At 37.9% G+C, this 15,640-nt stretch overlaps 1 protein-coding gene across 1 annotated transcript; it reads left to right on the top strand.

Moving 5' to 3' along the window:
• The first annotated feature begins 6,156 nt into the window (after window positions 1-6,156).
• On the top strand, window positions 6,157-15,255 carry LOC141812471 (uncharacterized). The gene is made up of 12 exons (XM_074700463.1): window positions 6,157-6,378; window positions 6,461-6,524; window positions 6,597-6,688; window positions 6,760-7,238; window positions 7,346-7,553; window positions 7,645-7,989; window positions 8,514-8,658; window positions 8,770-8,907; window positions 9,956-10,037; window positions 13,093-13,358; window positions 13,454-13,564; window positions 15,014-15,255. The coding sequence occupies exons 1-12, from the start codon at window positions 6,187-6,189 to the stop codon at window positions 15,253-15,255; spliced, it is 2,364 nt and encodes a 787-aa protein (XP_074556564.1). The 5' UTR covers window positions 6,157-6,186.
• Window positions 15,256-15,640: the final 385 nt, after the last annotated feature.

Genomic DNA, 15,640 nt, shown 5'->3' with positions numbered 1-15,640 from the left:
TTCCTGATAATATGGTCTTGCAGTGCAGTCGCTTGCCTATTAAATTCTAAGGTAAAATGTACGTCAAAACTAGCCAAACTATTGCCTAATAAAATTACTCAAAAGAATGCTATTTTTTCATCATTTAGCAACTAATGAAGAAATGTGTATTAACATATTTATTATCTGGTATAAGAATTATCTTAATTATTATTGGAAATTTGGTAGTTATAATAGCAATTGCTGCAGTTGGACCTGCTCTCCTTTGGTTGGTGACTTCATCAATTTGTTGGCAGCTCAGCATGGAAGGATGATGAATTGGCAATTTCATCGTTTCTTTCATTTGTATCAAACTGTTAGTGGTATCGAAGTGTAATAATGAACAAAGATATGACGCAGAGATTTACTTGGTTCCCAACCTTTCAAAGTAGTATTCTAAGGCCTATATACGATAAGTGCTTGCCCACTAATATTTTTCTTTTCAAAAATTTTTTTTAAGGCGGAAAAACTCATCTTATAATTTTTAATTATAAGCACAAAGATATAAATAATAACAATGCTAATAATTAAAATAAATAATATTTTTGCCGATTCGATCCAGAATTATATTTTTACCTCTCCAAAAACATTCCTAGTCGCACAAGTAAAGCTTCGAGAATGATCACGAACATAGCAGAAGATGAAGAGTCGTAGAGAATTGGTTATCTTTAATGGCCTTATAAAGACCATTCCGGGCGCTTGAATTATTTTACGATTTTATCTTGCGATTTTATCCTGGTACAGGCGCTTGGATTGTTTAGGCACCCAGATCTAGTTCGATCTGATTTTACATGAGTCGACTCCGATTCCTTTCAGATATAGTTTGGCTATGTTTGTTTGCTTCTGTATATTTCCTTAGTCATGCTTCTAGCTCCAAATTCCTATAAGACATGCATACAACAAACAAGCAAACAACCTAAACATTAACTATAGTCTATTTGATCTACTAGGCTTACCTAAGTCTTACCTTATAGGTCTGACATATACTAGACTTCTCCTAAGGGTCACTCATAAGGATTTACTTTTACTAAGCATCCGATCATCCTTGACCTGCTTGGACTTACCCTTGCTTAACCTCTAGTTAGGATTGTTGGGTTTGTTGGGATTTTTTCGGTGCAACACACATGTTTACACGTTTTACAAACGTGCATAGCGGAAGAAAATAAATAATTACATATAATTATTAATAAAACACATGCATGAAATAACAGTGTACAAGGCATGACCGAAAATTAAAATTTTCAGAATAATAAATTATTATATATGTACCTCTCGGATAACGTTGAGCGGGGTTGACATCAATCGAGCGGTTCTTGTCGAAGTTCCGCCTCTACTGGTAATCCACGTCAAGCTCTCATCTGGACGGCTTCCAAAGCCACGAGTTGCATCATCATCTTTGGTACTAGCCGATGATCGATTCAAGAAAAAAACTTTATTTCAAAAAACACACAACAACGGTTGTCGCGACTGTTTTTTGAGGTTTTTTAACTATCATCTACAATTATATTCCTAATGTAATTTTCGATGGTCAACCATTGACAACCGATTTAAGACAAACGATCAGAAACTCTTTTCGACAACGATGGAATAATTATCCTGAAGCTTCACAAGCTTCCGTTGTTGAATTCCAATAGTCAACACAACAACCAACCACAAACAACCAGTGAGATGCCTTTTTCCGATGACTAGATATTGTTTCCGACAACAATAATTACTCCGATGATCGGCAAGCATAGTCAACAGCAAGATCCACCATCAGTAGCATCTCTTGTTCATGGACAACAATATTCGATGGTTTCATAAACCTCTAACAGCGATTCAACCTCTCGGCCATGCACGGGAGAAGTTGATTTATCGGCATCCAATGCTGGTCGGTGCTTGGGAAGGTCCTAGTCGGTTAGACTAGGCAGTGGAAGTCCTGGAAGATTGGAAGATTGGACAAGGAAGTCCTGGTGAATAAAGCTAGGCAGGGAAAGTCCTAGTTGTAGGCTAGGCAAGGGAAAGTCCTAGTTGTAGATTAAGCAAAGGTAAGTCCTGGTTTGGAGGATCAGACAGAAGTCTTAGCAAGGTCAAGTGTACCAAGTGCAAGTCCATGCAGTGTCGGAGGATCGAGAAGCGTGTCCAAAGTCCAAGCGAGTAGGGTCAGGATGACCGGAGGCTTGGTTGAAGTCTAAGCGGTCAGGAGGACCGGGGCCTAGCAACAAATTCTTGGGGGTCGAGGACCATGGCTAAGCGAGAAGGGCGTGTTTTTGGAGTGGAATAGTAGCGTCAGACTAACTTAGGATTTCGGTAGAAATATAAAGTTAGACCCACAGGATAAGGTTTAGGTTCTTTTATATGTTTGTATGGTTATCTTGCAGGAACCAGGAGCTGGAAGCAAGATGAAGAAAGTATAAGTGAAGCAAATAGAGGCAGTCGAATCAAGTCTGGGGTCAACTCAAGTCAAACCTAAGTCAATTGGATCCAGACGACCCGATTGAATCCAGGTGACCGGACGGTCCAGTCGACCTGAATGTGGAATCCATGCGACCCGATTGGGAAGACTCAGCTTGGATAAGATCAAGAGGATTAAATCGGATCAGATCATATCCAGTCGCCCGGATAAGGATTATAGTCGATCGGAAGAGACTATAAAAGGAGGTGAATGTGAACAACAAGGAAATATCAATAACCAGCCATCCTCTTCTTATAGTGGTGATTTTGAACGCGAACGGGGCGAAACTCGTGCAACCGTGGAAGATCTAGAAGGAGCGCGCGACGCTCAGGACTTCCAGATCGGGTAATCAGGTGTTTGTCTTTATTATTACTATCTTACTTTGTTTTAGTTATCATATTCTTTATTGGGCTGTAAGACAGATTTCTTCGCCTCCGAACGAACGTTCGAAAAGGAGACCACTAGTGGATGAGTGCCTCCCGTATATAGGCCTTGGATGTACTAACCCTGAGGGGTTAGGAACCAAGTAAAAATCTGCATGTCCCTGTGCTTGTTTTACTAATTTGCTACTAAGTATTTCTGATAGAATGAACAAAGGAAAAGCGACGACCACACTATTCACTCCCCCTCTAGCGCACATCACGATCCTACACCACATGGAGCAAACGACGGAACCGAGCGAAGCACAGCGGTGCGCCCTAGCCTAGGGCTTTCTTCCTCGCTTGAGACTGGCATGCACTCGGGAGGAAGAAGCTTAGACAACGTCGTTTTCTTCTCCCCACAATCAACGACAGTCGCGCGGATGGCATATCAGGGACGGCGCCAACTCCCTTAGGAAGAAGATGAATAGAAGACAAATCGTGATGCTTTTATTTGAGAAGCTACCGTGGTCTTTTAATGCGATTAGGGTTAAATCAGGTCGACACATTGTTATGTTTGAGAGATGTCCTAAGGCAATCGTCTTATGGTGATATTGTTAAATTATTTAATAAATATAAAATTCACTTTTTAAGTACGAAATTTATTACGTTTGATTGGATCTTAAATTTAATTACTGAATGTCCGCAATACGATTCATAGCATGAGAAAATTTGTGATTGGATCACAACTTGTGAGGATATCTACATGTGCGGAGATGAAGTTTAATTAGGGTTGTGTATTTTTTTTTTGGCTGGGTCCCGTATGGGCAGCTGCCCAAACTAGGCCCATGATTAGGAGTCTTATATTCCTTGTATTTTTCCTCTTTTATAATCCTTTATAATTTTTAACTTACAAGAAGTTTTTCCACTCTTGATAGTTGATAAAAAAGGAAAAAAATATTGACTTTCCAAAGGTGATCCTCTAAAGGATCAAAGGTTATGTAGTATAAGTTTGAGGGCTACCAAACTATGTTAAACAAATATTTTAGAGATCAATAAACCCTAAACCCTTAAGCTGCCCTAAGGAATCTAATAACTTGAACAAGATTAAAAGACTTCAACCCTCAAACTTTTGGTAATTTAGCTTTTCTCTAGTCTTTCATTTTCATATATAGAGAGATGTGAAATTGATTTGTATTCTAACTAAACTCTCAATTACGACCAAACATTTCAAGCTTGTGAAATCCCTTGGTTAGTGTCTAGAGATGTTAACCTCTTCAACAAAAAGGTAAAATCTGCCACCCTAGTGGCCCCACACGATCGATTCTACGATCATCTATAAGGAGGTAAATCGAGAGATGTAGTTGGCCATGATGAAGGAGGGCATTGCCTCGGCTTCATCGAGATTCTATCCTTGTCCACTTCAGCAAGTCTACTTTGTCATAACCAACTCAACTATGTTAACCTCTTCTGCAACTCTGCTACGTCGTAACCAACTTAGCTATGCCCCGGGGACAACTATGTTAACCTCAATTCTATAGAAGTTGTATGAATGGGTGGATAAGTGAGTGACACACAAAATGCATTATGGGTTGTAAAATATAACATTATCTCTCAACCACATAAAATCGCTCATATCAATATTGTTTATTTTATTTGTACTTATGCGTACACTTCAGTAAAAGGTGAAATTAGTCACTCCAGCGGCCCTACAACCATCTATGAAGAGGTAAATCGAGAAATATAGGCCGAAGGGGGGCCATTTTTGTCGAGGGGCTTCTAGTGAGGAAGGTACGAGGAGACGAGAGTAAAGCCATGGACTTTGAACAGAGAACTGCTGCTTTGGCCGGAGCCTTCAGACTCTCCCTGCTGATAATGTACATGGGTTTATTGTCATTGTAAAGACGGAGAAGCAGCCACTTGGCGCAAGTGCATTGGCTAGAAGAAGTTCTATGAGATAGGATTCTCTAATATTTCAATCCTTCGTTATTTTTTATTTATCACTTTTATTTTAAACAATATTTTTTTTTATTTTTAATAATTCAACTATCCAAATCATACACAAACACAAGCAGAAAGAAGAAGAGAAGGAGAAGAAGAAGAAGAAGAAGAAGAGAAACGAGGAGAAAGATGTGGATAAGATGAAGACCTCGACACTGATCTCTAAGTTGACTCCGGTGGCTCTTTACCGGAGGTACTCTTTTGGCTTTGACCAGGTTGACCTTCATCCTGCAGCGATATGACCGTCTCGAATGCCCCCACCAGAGCCCTCACCTTGCTCTTCCTCTTCTCCAACAATTTGCTCCTGGTCTCCTCGATCACGTTGTTGCTTACCTTCTCCTCTTTCTTCTTCGCCTACAAGAACGCCGACTTCTTAAACACCATCAGCGTCGGCGTCGCCTCCCCTCCATTCTCATCTGACGTCGTCATCCTTGGCTCTGCCCGCGCCGGCGATGGAGGCTTACTGGCCTGATCTGCCTCGACCTCAATCTTCTCCGTAGTTGACTCTGCGGCCGGAGATATGTTACTTCCAGTCTCCTCTGCATCATCTCCTTTGTTATCCGGCACGACATCGATCGTAAATGGTTCAGGCATCGTTAAATCTGTGCCTTCTGTTTCATCTCCTACATTTGCGAGTGGTTCTCGACGAGGTGGTTCGATGCTCTCAGAAGCCGACGGTTCCTCGTCGGAAATCTCAAGAACTCTGTTTCCGTCGAGATCTTGCTCCGGTGAACTGTGTTGCTCTGGTTGTTGAGATTCTAAGTTTCTATTTTCAAAGTAGGGGGCGACCGCCACATGCGCCTCTCCTGTAGCTCCGCCCCCTGTATACACACACTTGATAATTTTTAATTTGAGTTATGTAATTTAAGTGAGAGTTATGACAACCTCCTCCTAGTTTAACTTTTATATCTTACAAAATACCCACTCACAGTACGATAATATTTTTTTTTCCGGTGGAGACAAAGTTTAATTTTTTTTCATAGACACACAAAGTGAGATAAAATAAAATGATTTATAATGTATATCTCAGAAGATACAAATCCTTGGAGACAAAATTTAATTTTTTTTTCCATGTGGCGGCTAAGGGGTTAAATTTGGTGGAATTGGTAGAGTATGCAAGGGAAAGGATTGCATTTGGTAAAATTGGTCGTCCCGTGTAGGTACGAAGGATTTAGTGCAGGTGTTTTAGAAATTTCAGGGTTCGAAGTTTAGGATTTAGGGTTTTACAGTTTTATTAAAATGCACCAAAATGTTCGAATTCAGGTCCCGCTCACCCGTTGAAACCCTCGCTAGGCGTTAGGGCTTATCGACTCCTCCATTCTCCTCCTCCTCTGACAGCTTAACGCGAGGTGATCGGCAAAGCGAAGCAGAACCATGGAGTTCCGCGGTCTCCCACAACCTCCGTCTGCACCCGTCTCTCTCCATGTTGCCTCGCTCCTCGAGAGCTTCTCTATCATCCCCTCCGCCGCTGCCCCGGCCATCCTCGACTGCATCCTCGCATCCTCTTCCCTCTCGTCTTCCGCCCTTTTCTCCTCTCTACTCGAAGCCTTCCCCGCAGTCGTACAAGTAAGGGAAATTAAGTATAAAAAGCATCTTTTTTTCCCGTTCGAATCACTGATATTGTTAACTATCTTTCATATTACTTCAGCCTCCTCAATCGAATTACGTCTTATCCTACATGACTTCCCTTTGCCATCTTATTGGCAAAACCAGTAAGTTCAAAAAATGCTTCTCTATCTGATTTTATTTTATTTTATTTACATGAAAATGTCACATTCTTTTAGGTTCTCAATATGATTCAATGAGCCGGTTTATATGGAGAGTTTTTCTACCGCTACTCAAAGCAAATCCAGATGAGTCCGAACTGCTCAGCCAGGTACTTAAGTCTTTATATCTGATGCAATTATACCTCTTAAGACGCACTATCTTATCTTCTGATTGTTTCAGATGGATGTCTTATTCTGCGACGTTGTTTCCAAAATCCAACCTTGGGAGCTTATGGGAGTGACACTTGTACCATTTTGTCTTAGGTCACTAAGACTTTCTCTAGGCATATATGAAAGTGAAGATTTAGCAACTTATCAATGGAAGATTGACAACGTTGATCAGGATTATAACAGCATTCCACTAGGTGCTTTGCCATTGCAAAGTGGTTGCCGTGTCCTGAAATCACTACTACTATCTGCAATGAGATGCAAGGAGATGCTCGTCTTAGGGCAAAGCTCAGCTGAGGAGGAAGAAATTTTGGTTTGCTTTATCAATAATCTTACATGGGATTTGTCAAGGTTGGTACTTGGAGTGCATATGCAGAGTTCGGAGCATCGTTGTTCTGCTGTTAGAATGCTCCTTCCAGTGATAATTAGGTGTCTCAATGAGCTATCTCCCATCAGTGTTTGGGTGCAAGGCTCACTTTGTAGACTTTCAAGGTGAGAGGCTATCTGTTCTCGATTCTAGAACTTCTAGGAGCATACTTCAGTTGCTTCACTTTTGTAGCATGCTAAGATTTATTGACACAATTGGATCAAGTTTTCAGGGTCAGTTTCTCAAAAGAATTGTGGAATTGCTGCTCAACTCTCTTTGGTCTTGGACATCTTGAACGGCTGGATGCATTTAGCATACTTTCTTTATATTTGTCTATATTTTTTGATAATGACAAATTTAATAACCAATCAACTGAAAACACTAAGTTGTTTGATGCAATAGAACGTAAGGAATTTTGGGAGGAAATCCGCAAGGGATTGGTAATTATTGGCTTACTTTGTCATGTTGTGAGTGGAGCCATCATCCTTTGCTGGCACTACATGTTTCTTATTCTTTTTATTCACTTGGCAGGTTGATAATGATTCCGTTATGAGGAAACAAGCATTATATATTCTAAAAATAATGTTAAAGCACTATTCCTTGCTTGAAATCCATGATGATGGCTGTTTCTCTGATGATTCAAGAATGATACTAGAGGATGACAAAGACAATTTGGATGGTATTGCAATTAGTGTCGGTGCAACTAAAAGAGAAAGATGGGCCAATAAAGAGGCTAGATCCTTAGGTGTAGGTGAAGTGTACCATACAATGGATCAGTTTTTGAATAGTTATGGGAGGTGGAAGGTCTTCATTCTCCTATATGAAATGCTTGAAGAGTACAGCACACATTTAGTTGAGGCAGCTTGGAGCCACCAAGTATCTTTCTCTTTAGTTATTGCTATTTCTTCCTTCTCCTTTCTAGTTATACTGCAGATTTCATAAGTTGATGTATTTTACAATGCATTACTGACCAGATGGTTTAATATAAAATATGGCAGCTCTTAAATCTCTGTATGCTTCTAATCATGTAGTTAATAATCCAATTCATGCACTGAATTTCTCCAGTTATCCATGCTACTTCTATTGTTTCATTAATCAAACAGTCAAACACTTGCTTTTTTTTGTTTTGGATTATTATAAAGAAGTTATAAAATGAGCCACAGTTCTCAGTGGATAATTGTGAGAATTGTAAAGTACATTTTCACAATGCACTTTCAAGACGTGTTGCTTATTTACTTCAAAAAGTTATCCTTCTTGAAGTGGGTTTTTTTGCAACCTTGTGAATTTTGAGCCAACAGTATAATATACAGATTCATCTTATGGATCTTAGCTCCTCTTCTGCATGGATGCATACATTGTTCTGTTTGGTGCTTTCCAGTTTAATCTCTTGTTCCCTTCAGGTGTCTTTGTTATTTCAGTCCAGTTTACCTGATAGCTCCTCACTTTCTTGTGAATCTTGTATATCTCAAATGGAAAATCCAGAAGCAAGATTTACTTGGCTAGCAGTATTGTGGGAGCGTGGCTTTTCTCATGAAAATCCTCAAGGTTTCTTTCTTTTTTTTTTTCTCTTCAACTTCATTGTGTAACTTGATTTATACAATTTAGCCACTAAGTGGATATGCTGTTAACCTCAACTTCATATTTTCAATTTTTCAGTGCGATGCTTGATTTTGGCTTCATTCTTGTGCATGGATTGGGGGAATCTTGGGAACTGCATACATTTAATTCCAAAAGGATTTGTACTTGGATCTATTACTCGAGCTCTGAATGATGTATCACACCATAATGATTTTGGTTAGTTTTTCTAGTGGAATTATTTTAATAAAGTAGAGATGTGATCCACTCATAAGGTATCATAAAGTTATTAAGTATACATTATGTCATTGCTACTGTACTTGTTTTATTTTTATATCATTGCTTCTGCATGACACTTTAATTTGTAATGTATGCATGTTCAGGTTTCGTGCGCATCCTGAATTTATTAGTTAAGCTAAATGCAAATACATTTTACCTACCCAGCAAAGGTTAAATAGAATTGGCAGATTTTATGTTATTGAGTCATTACATAACACATATCTGGTATGCAAACACGCATGTGGTCCACATATAACATTATATACCACAAATCGTATAAGTTTACATCTGATTGAGACAACCGAATACTATGAGGATAACTAACTGATGCTACACGAGATGGATCCATGTGTGCCTTAGTCGGTGATCTCACAGGGTTCTACACCTCAACGACAAGAAATTATAAACCATGATATTTGTATTCGTGATTGAATACATAAAATAATAAGGTGATGGCCTTTCTATAGGCTTTACAATAACCTAGTCTCACTAAGACTCGGGAAACATAAACCAAGTGTTTTGGAAATTATAATCTAGAAATCAATTAAAAATATATTTTCAACCAACTAAAGATAATTAAAACTATAATTTGGATCCTATATTGGTTTAGTTTTAACATCATCTATTTTATTTGCATGATTCTTTTCCATCAAGAAGAACTTGACTCTTGAGGAGTTGAAGTAGAATTGTCTTGACAAGGAACCAACATTGTTTCATTGTAATCTTCATTTGAGGTCATCCCTTTCACTGAACAAAAAACCACTACAAATTAGCACAGGGACATTTTGTCTGTTTAATAGTTGAGGTTGAGGCACATGATTTCTCTTAGATCACATTTGTATTCATCTGTACGCAGGCTTTCTTTGTATTTTTAAATGTTTAAATAAAGCTGTGGCATAGAAAATTTTGTATGATGTTAAGTTTGAAAGCGATTCTTCTAGCAGTTTTTACATATCTTTAATGCAAAATTTATTTCTATTTTTTGTAGGTGTAAAAGGAGTTTACACTTCAAAAACAATTGAACGTGCTTCAAAATTCTATCGTGAATTTTCTTGTAACTTGACATTAAGGTGAATACTTCTCTCCAATTTTCTTGAAATTTTTGACATTCTTGGTAGAGATTGTCTCGTGGGCTATTTGGTGTCAAATCAATGGCCAATTTCACTTTGATGTTTTTTTTGGTTTGGGTTGTAATGATTGGATAAATTACTTCTTTACCAATTTATCCGTGCAGTAGGATGATTGGTTCATTTGGTGTGAACTTTATTTTGAACTTTGATTTAATATAACTGACCGTAGTTGAAATTGATTTTTGACAATTTAGTCCCAAATTGAAAGTTGTGGTGGATGAGGGAGATATATGATGAGTAGATGGGTGACCTGGCTTTAACCATTTTGATAGTGATCGAGCCTTTCAATTTGAAGGGGTAGTTCTATTATTTAATTTTTAGCTGATTGTTATTGAAGTAGTTGTAGTCCTAGGATGGTAAGTTGTTTTGATTGAAAAAAACCAATCGGGGTGGTGTAGCTGATGTCAGATTGCACCTAAATATGTTGTTGATTATGTATGATTTTATGATGTGAACTAGACTTTTAAGCCATATGAGGAGGTGGTGTGGTCTAATGGGGGCATAAATAACCAACTATTTGACTCAAGTTTTTTTTTGTCAATGCTTGGATGTAGTTTGATCCCTGAATTTGTTTGGGAATTATAAGAAGCATCAATGTACATATGCTACTAGAATCATTATTCGCTTGCTTGAGCTGGTACAAGTAAGCACTAGGAACATACATGGTAGGAAATTCGGTGGGACTTCAAAATGTGCACGTACAAACAAGCACTAAATATGTGTTAGGTCTCTTCTTTATTGTTCTTATCTTGCAAGAGCATGTATATGCCTGTTGTAGGCTTATTATTAAGGTTGATTTGTTAATTGAAATATAATAGTTAATTTTTTTAAGGCAAACTATGTGTTTGGGTTTCGCTTGACTAATTCTAGAGGTAGATGACCTTCCCATGGTTCGCCTACCGGATAAATTTAGATTATAACTTATGTACACTCAAAAGTTGACTTTTATGAGATTCATCCCATTTGGGATTCAAATCCTGTTCCTCTTGTTGTTTCTATAAGTGCTTTACCACCACATCGCACTCGTGAGGAGCAATATAGCAGTTATTGTTTGAACTTCGAGAAATTGGCTAGAGGATATGAATAGCGATTAACCGACAATTAAAACTTTTTACTCTTGCTAATGGCTTAGCATAGTCATATAAAATAATGCTATACAACGTAAATAAAATCATAAATGCTTCAATGCATACCAACTGCTATAAGATATAACGTGGTTTAAAACCTTCATTCATATTCCATGGCCTATAACTCGTTGGTTATTTTCGAAAGCCCACTATCGTTCTCCTTCGTGGATAACTTCTGGAGGTCATGAAACCTATTACAACAAGCTTTACAACGAGAGCTTAAAGGATTAGACTAAGAATGTACGAGATATGACTGAATGAATTATACAATCTATATTTCGCCAACCTCTGAATACACTTTTTGGTTCTCCTTTTATAGCCTTAATTTTCTTCAGCCTCATTCTTCGTTTGTTGTATCATGATTTAAGTCGATGTGTTCTCAATCACTTTTATTTACATTCTGTCAATGGCTACCTTAATTGATTGGATTCCACCATCCATCTACTGATCTCCTGTGGACCCTAGGTCATCTAATCATTACAATTTAAGCGTATCAAATTAACAACTATTTTTTACTTTCTCCTTGAGCTATCAAATTGATTGGATTCCAACATCAATCGATTGGATTCCAACATAGTCAACTCAACTGAATCAATTGATTGCCCAATTGACTAGGCTGTAAATAGAAATATTTTGTTGGTGAGTCACCAAGCTGAGTCGATTGCACTTTATTAGTTGACTGTCAGTTGACTATGCTCCGGATAAAAATATTTTGATTGCGAGTCACTTAGCCTAAGTTAACTACTTAGTCAACTTAATTCACCACTGATCGACTAGAACCAACTCTAGTTGACTGGAGTCTTGATTACGATCATCCTAGTGATTAAATCTTCTCCTAAGTAAATCTTCTCCTAAGTTGAGATCTACCCTCTCACAAGGATACATGTTTCTTGATTTTCATAATTCACACAGGAGCTTACCTTCTTCTGCAAACAAAATTATCTTTTGTTAGATTACTCATCTCTTGAATGCACCGGGCCCATGACTTGCTCTATATGCCATCCTTCATACTTTACCTTTGTATTTCGCCTTCTTCCAGCTGTTGTCACCTTGATATTTCTCATTCTATGGTCCTTTGGATTCTCACCATTCTTGTCTGATTTCTAGTGGCCAACTAACTTTGCTGCACTAAGTCAAGCTCTAGGGGCTGCTGCAACACCACCTCAGTACTTTCCATCCTGCAGTTTCTCGAATGCCTCACGCAACCTTCTTTGAATTCTATCGAATCTCCAAGCTATTGAGTGTGTTGCCTTGGCTGCATCATCTACGCTTGATCTCATCAAATCACAAGCTCCATGAACTCCATGTAAGTTGTGCTAAGTTTCTGCACAATTTAACATACATATCAAACATGTATACAAATACATACGCAAGTTTTAACTTAAACCATTTGTCCAAATATCAAAATCCAAGGCCAAGTCCGACCACTTAGTACGCGATTGCATCAATGGCTATCTCTTATTGGATGATAGGGAGCTCAGTGTCCATATCTGTCTTATCCATAGATAATAGTTTGTAAAATAATGTTACAACTCCTCCTTGATTATGATAATTGTTGGCTAACGTATACGTTGAATGTTGCTGAACAGCCTACGGAGAGTTTAATGGTAGAATGACAATTATGCAGCCAACTTCAAATAGTTGGGATTCTAGGTTTCTCTGTTGTATTTTTCTATTATCAATAATTATTGTGTTCATGGCAGGCAATAATAACTGCAAGCATGAGTTTCTTTCTAGAGTTCTGTTGTTGCTAATGATTTCTATCTTACATTCGAAGTTTTCTCTCACTTTGAATTTGAAATTTAAACTTTTTTGTTTTATCTGGATTTACATTTGTTAATGCTGATATTTATAATGTTTTATTACAGCGAGAGGGCAGCATTTATCTCGAGTTTGGCATTGGTTGCTACATCTAGCTCATTTGGAAGAGCTGGATTAATGGCTCTTGCCTCATGTATTGCTTCAGGGGCCTGCTGTGACACACATACTGCAAACAAAGAATGTTCAGCTACAGAACAAGTAACATCTACTGAAGAAAGATGTTTGTCCTTTGATGCTGCTGAATTGTTAGATGCTCTAGGAATTGTTATTGACAGAAGTAAACAACATTTCAATCCAAACTATCGTCGAAGAGGTATGTTTTACGTGCCTTGCTATTAGATGTATTGGAATATTTGTTTTATGCAGAAGTAATTAGAATTTAGATAGTCTGACTTCTTTGTAATCCAGTGTGCGAGGATGTTCTAAATGCTGCATCATCCCTGACAAATGTCATGGATATTCAATTTGATCTGCTTCTGCATTTTATTGCAAAAGTTCCTCGGGAGTTTACTGATAATGGTACTGTTTCCTACCATCTGCAAATTGGATGCATTGGTTGTCTTTAATTCTTAAAATTCAAAAAGCACCAAAATTTAATGTTGCATAAGAATCACATTGATGCTTCTATTTTCCATTATTATCAAAGGGGTGTCTCCTTTTCCCAACTTATTAAAGATACACCTAATTTGTTGTTAGTCATCAATATACTCTTCTTTAACCAGTTTGAACTAATTGCAGTTCAATAAAACCCATAAACCATTATCTTTAACTTTCAAGATCATATCCTCCTTATCCTTCTCTGCCATTAGATCTCTTGATGACCAAGGTTTGAAATATCATTCCTATTTGGGATATCAATCCTTGGCTAGAATGATACAGTGTTGATGTTGTGCAAGGCATATCAACATGAATACAAAGACTTCTCTTACTTGGAGGAAACCCTAATTATTTGACATGTGGACAAGGGAAAAAACATGCTCTTTTGAAGGAGACATACTTGGGGTTTGGGCGGTCTAGCGGAAGAAGGAAGAACATGTTTTATGGTCTTGTGGGTATGGTGGGTTTGGGGCGGCCTCACAGAAAAAGGAAGAAGCTTGGGTAAGTTTAGGGAGGCCTAAGCTTTTCTTACTTGGAGAGGGCCTAACTAGTTGAAATGAGAACGAAGATGAAGACATGCTCTCTTGTGGAAGAAGAAGAACACATGCATGGGTTCAATAACACCTAATAGAAGAAGGAAGAAGCTATATAGTGGTCTTATGGGTATGGTGGGCACAAGGAGGGCTCATGGGAGAAGAAAAAAACTTTGTTAAGTGGTTTGGGAAGGTCACAGAAGACTTCTCGTACCTCGACAAAACCCTAACTTGTCAAAAAGATGACCAATACAAAGACATGCTCTTTTACGAAATAAAAGGATAAGCTTGGGGGAAGGAAGGCCTAGTGTAAGTAATAATAAACTATATGTGACCTCATGGGTTTGCTATGATTGAGGAGGCTTTACAGAAGAAAAAGATTTCTAGTGCTTGGAGAAAACCCTAACTCCCTGAATAAGAAGAGGAGGAAGCTTACTTGCAAGAGGTACCACTATTGCAGAAAAAGTTTCTTGTGAGCTGTTACTCGCCTGCAGAAAAAGTTACTTGTGAGCTGTTACTCGCCTCAACATGTCCCTCACATGGCCTTACATTGTTAGAGAAAGTGGAACTAGGGTTTTGAGATTATGTGGAAGGCATGTCTAACATTGCAACCCTTTCTTTTCGGTCCTCATGAAAGATGCTTGCGACAAAGGATGAGCTTATGAATCACTTTCTTGTCATTACTTTACTCTGTAAAACTTATCTGTCTAGATTATATTTTGTTCTTAGTTGTCATTGGGCCTTCTATTACTTGCATCCATTTATAGTGATTTTGTTCGCATCATTATTATATAAATGTAGATTTTTTCTTCGCACTCAATTTTGTTTCATCTTGCAGGATCTTTAAGAGTGATTGTGCAGAAATGGATTCTGAAATGTAACGATTCCAGGATGTATGTTTTGAAGAATCTTACTGACTTTCCTATGAGCTTTATTGTGCAGATGCAGTTGTCTGAATCTTCAACAACTTTTGATGATGAAGATGTTGAGTCATGGGGAAGAGAGGCCCAAAGGTGGGCAAGGGTTCTTTTCCTTGTTCTGACGGAGGCAAAACATCTAGAAGCAATATTCATGGTTTGAAACATTTTTATTTAGTTCACCTGTATTCTGGTTTCTTCTATGCACCATTCCTTTAGGATTTCTCTTTTTTAATAAGCATCTCAAATTTTCAGTTGAGGATCTTATCTATATTGTACATTCTATTGTGTATTTTTTTTTTACATTTTTATTTTTATTTGAAGTCTAGGAAATTTTTGCATTTTTTTCTGTGCAGAGAAGTTGGTTTTGGCTAAGCTATGATTTATTTACCACTATGTCAAAAGCTTAACCTACTAGAAAATGATCTAAATTGATATTTTTTTTATAATTGAATACACTTCAAATGAAATTTAGGATAATCAAGTATAGAAAGGAAGCTATCAAGTCTGTAGTGATGTGTGTGTGTGTGTGTATATATATATATATA

This window comes from Curcuma longa, chromosome 19, assembly GCF_044706935.1.
Source record: "Curcuma longa cultivar G26 ecotype Majalengka, Jawa Barat chromosome 19, ITB_CL_G26_1.1, whole genome shotgun sequence".
Classification (NCBI taxonomy): Eukaryota; Viridiplantae; Streptophyta; class Magnoliopsida; order Zingiberales; family Zingiberaceae; genus Curcuma; species Curcuma longa.
Note: the sequence above shows the minus strand (reverse complement) of the source record. Positions and strands in the feature narration are given on the sequence as shown.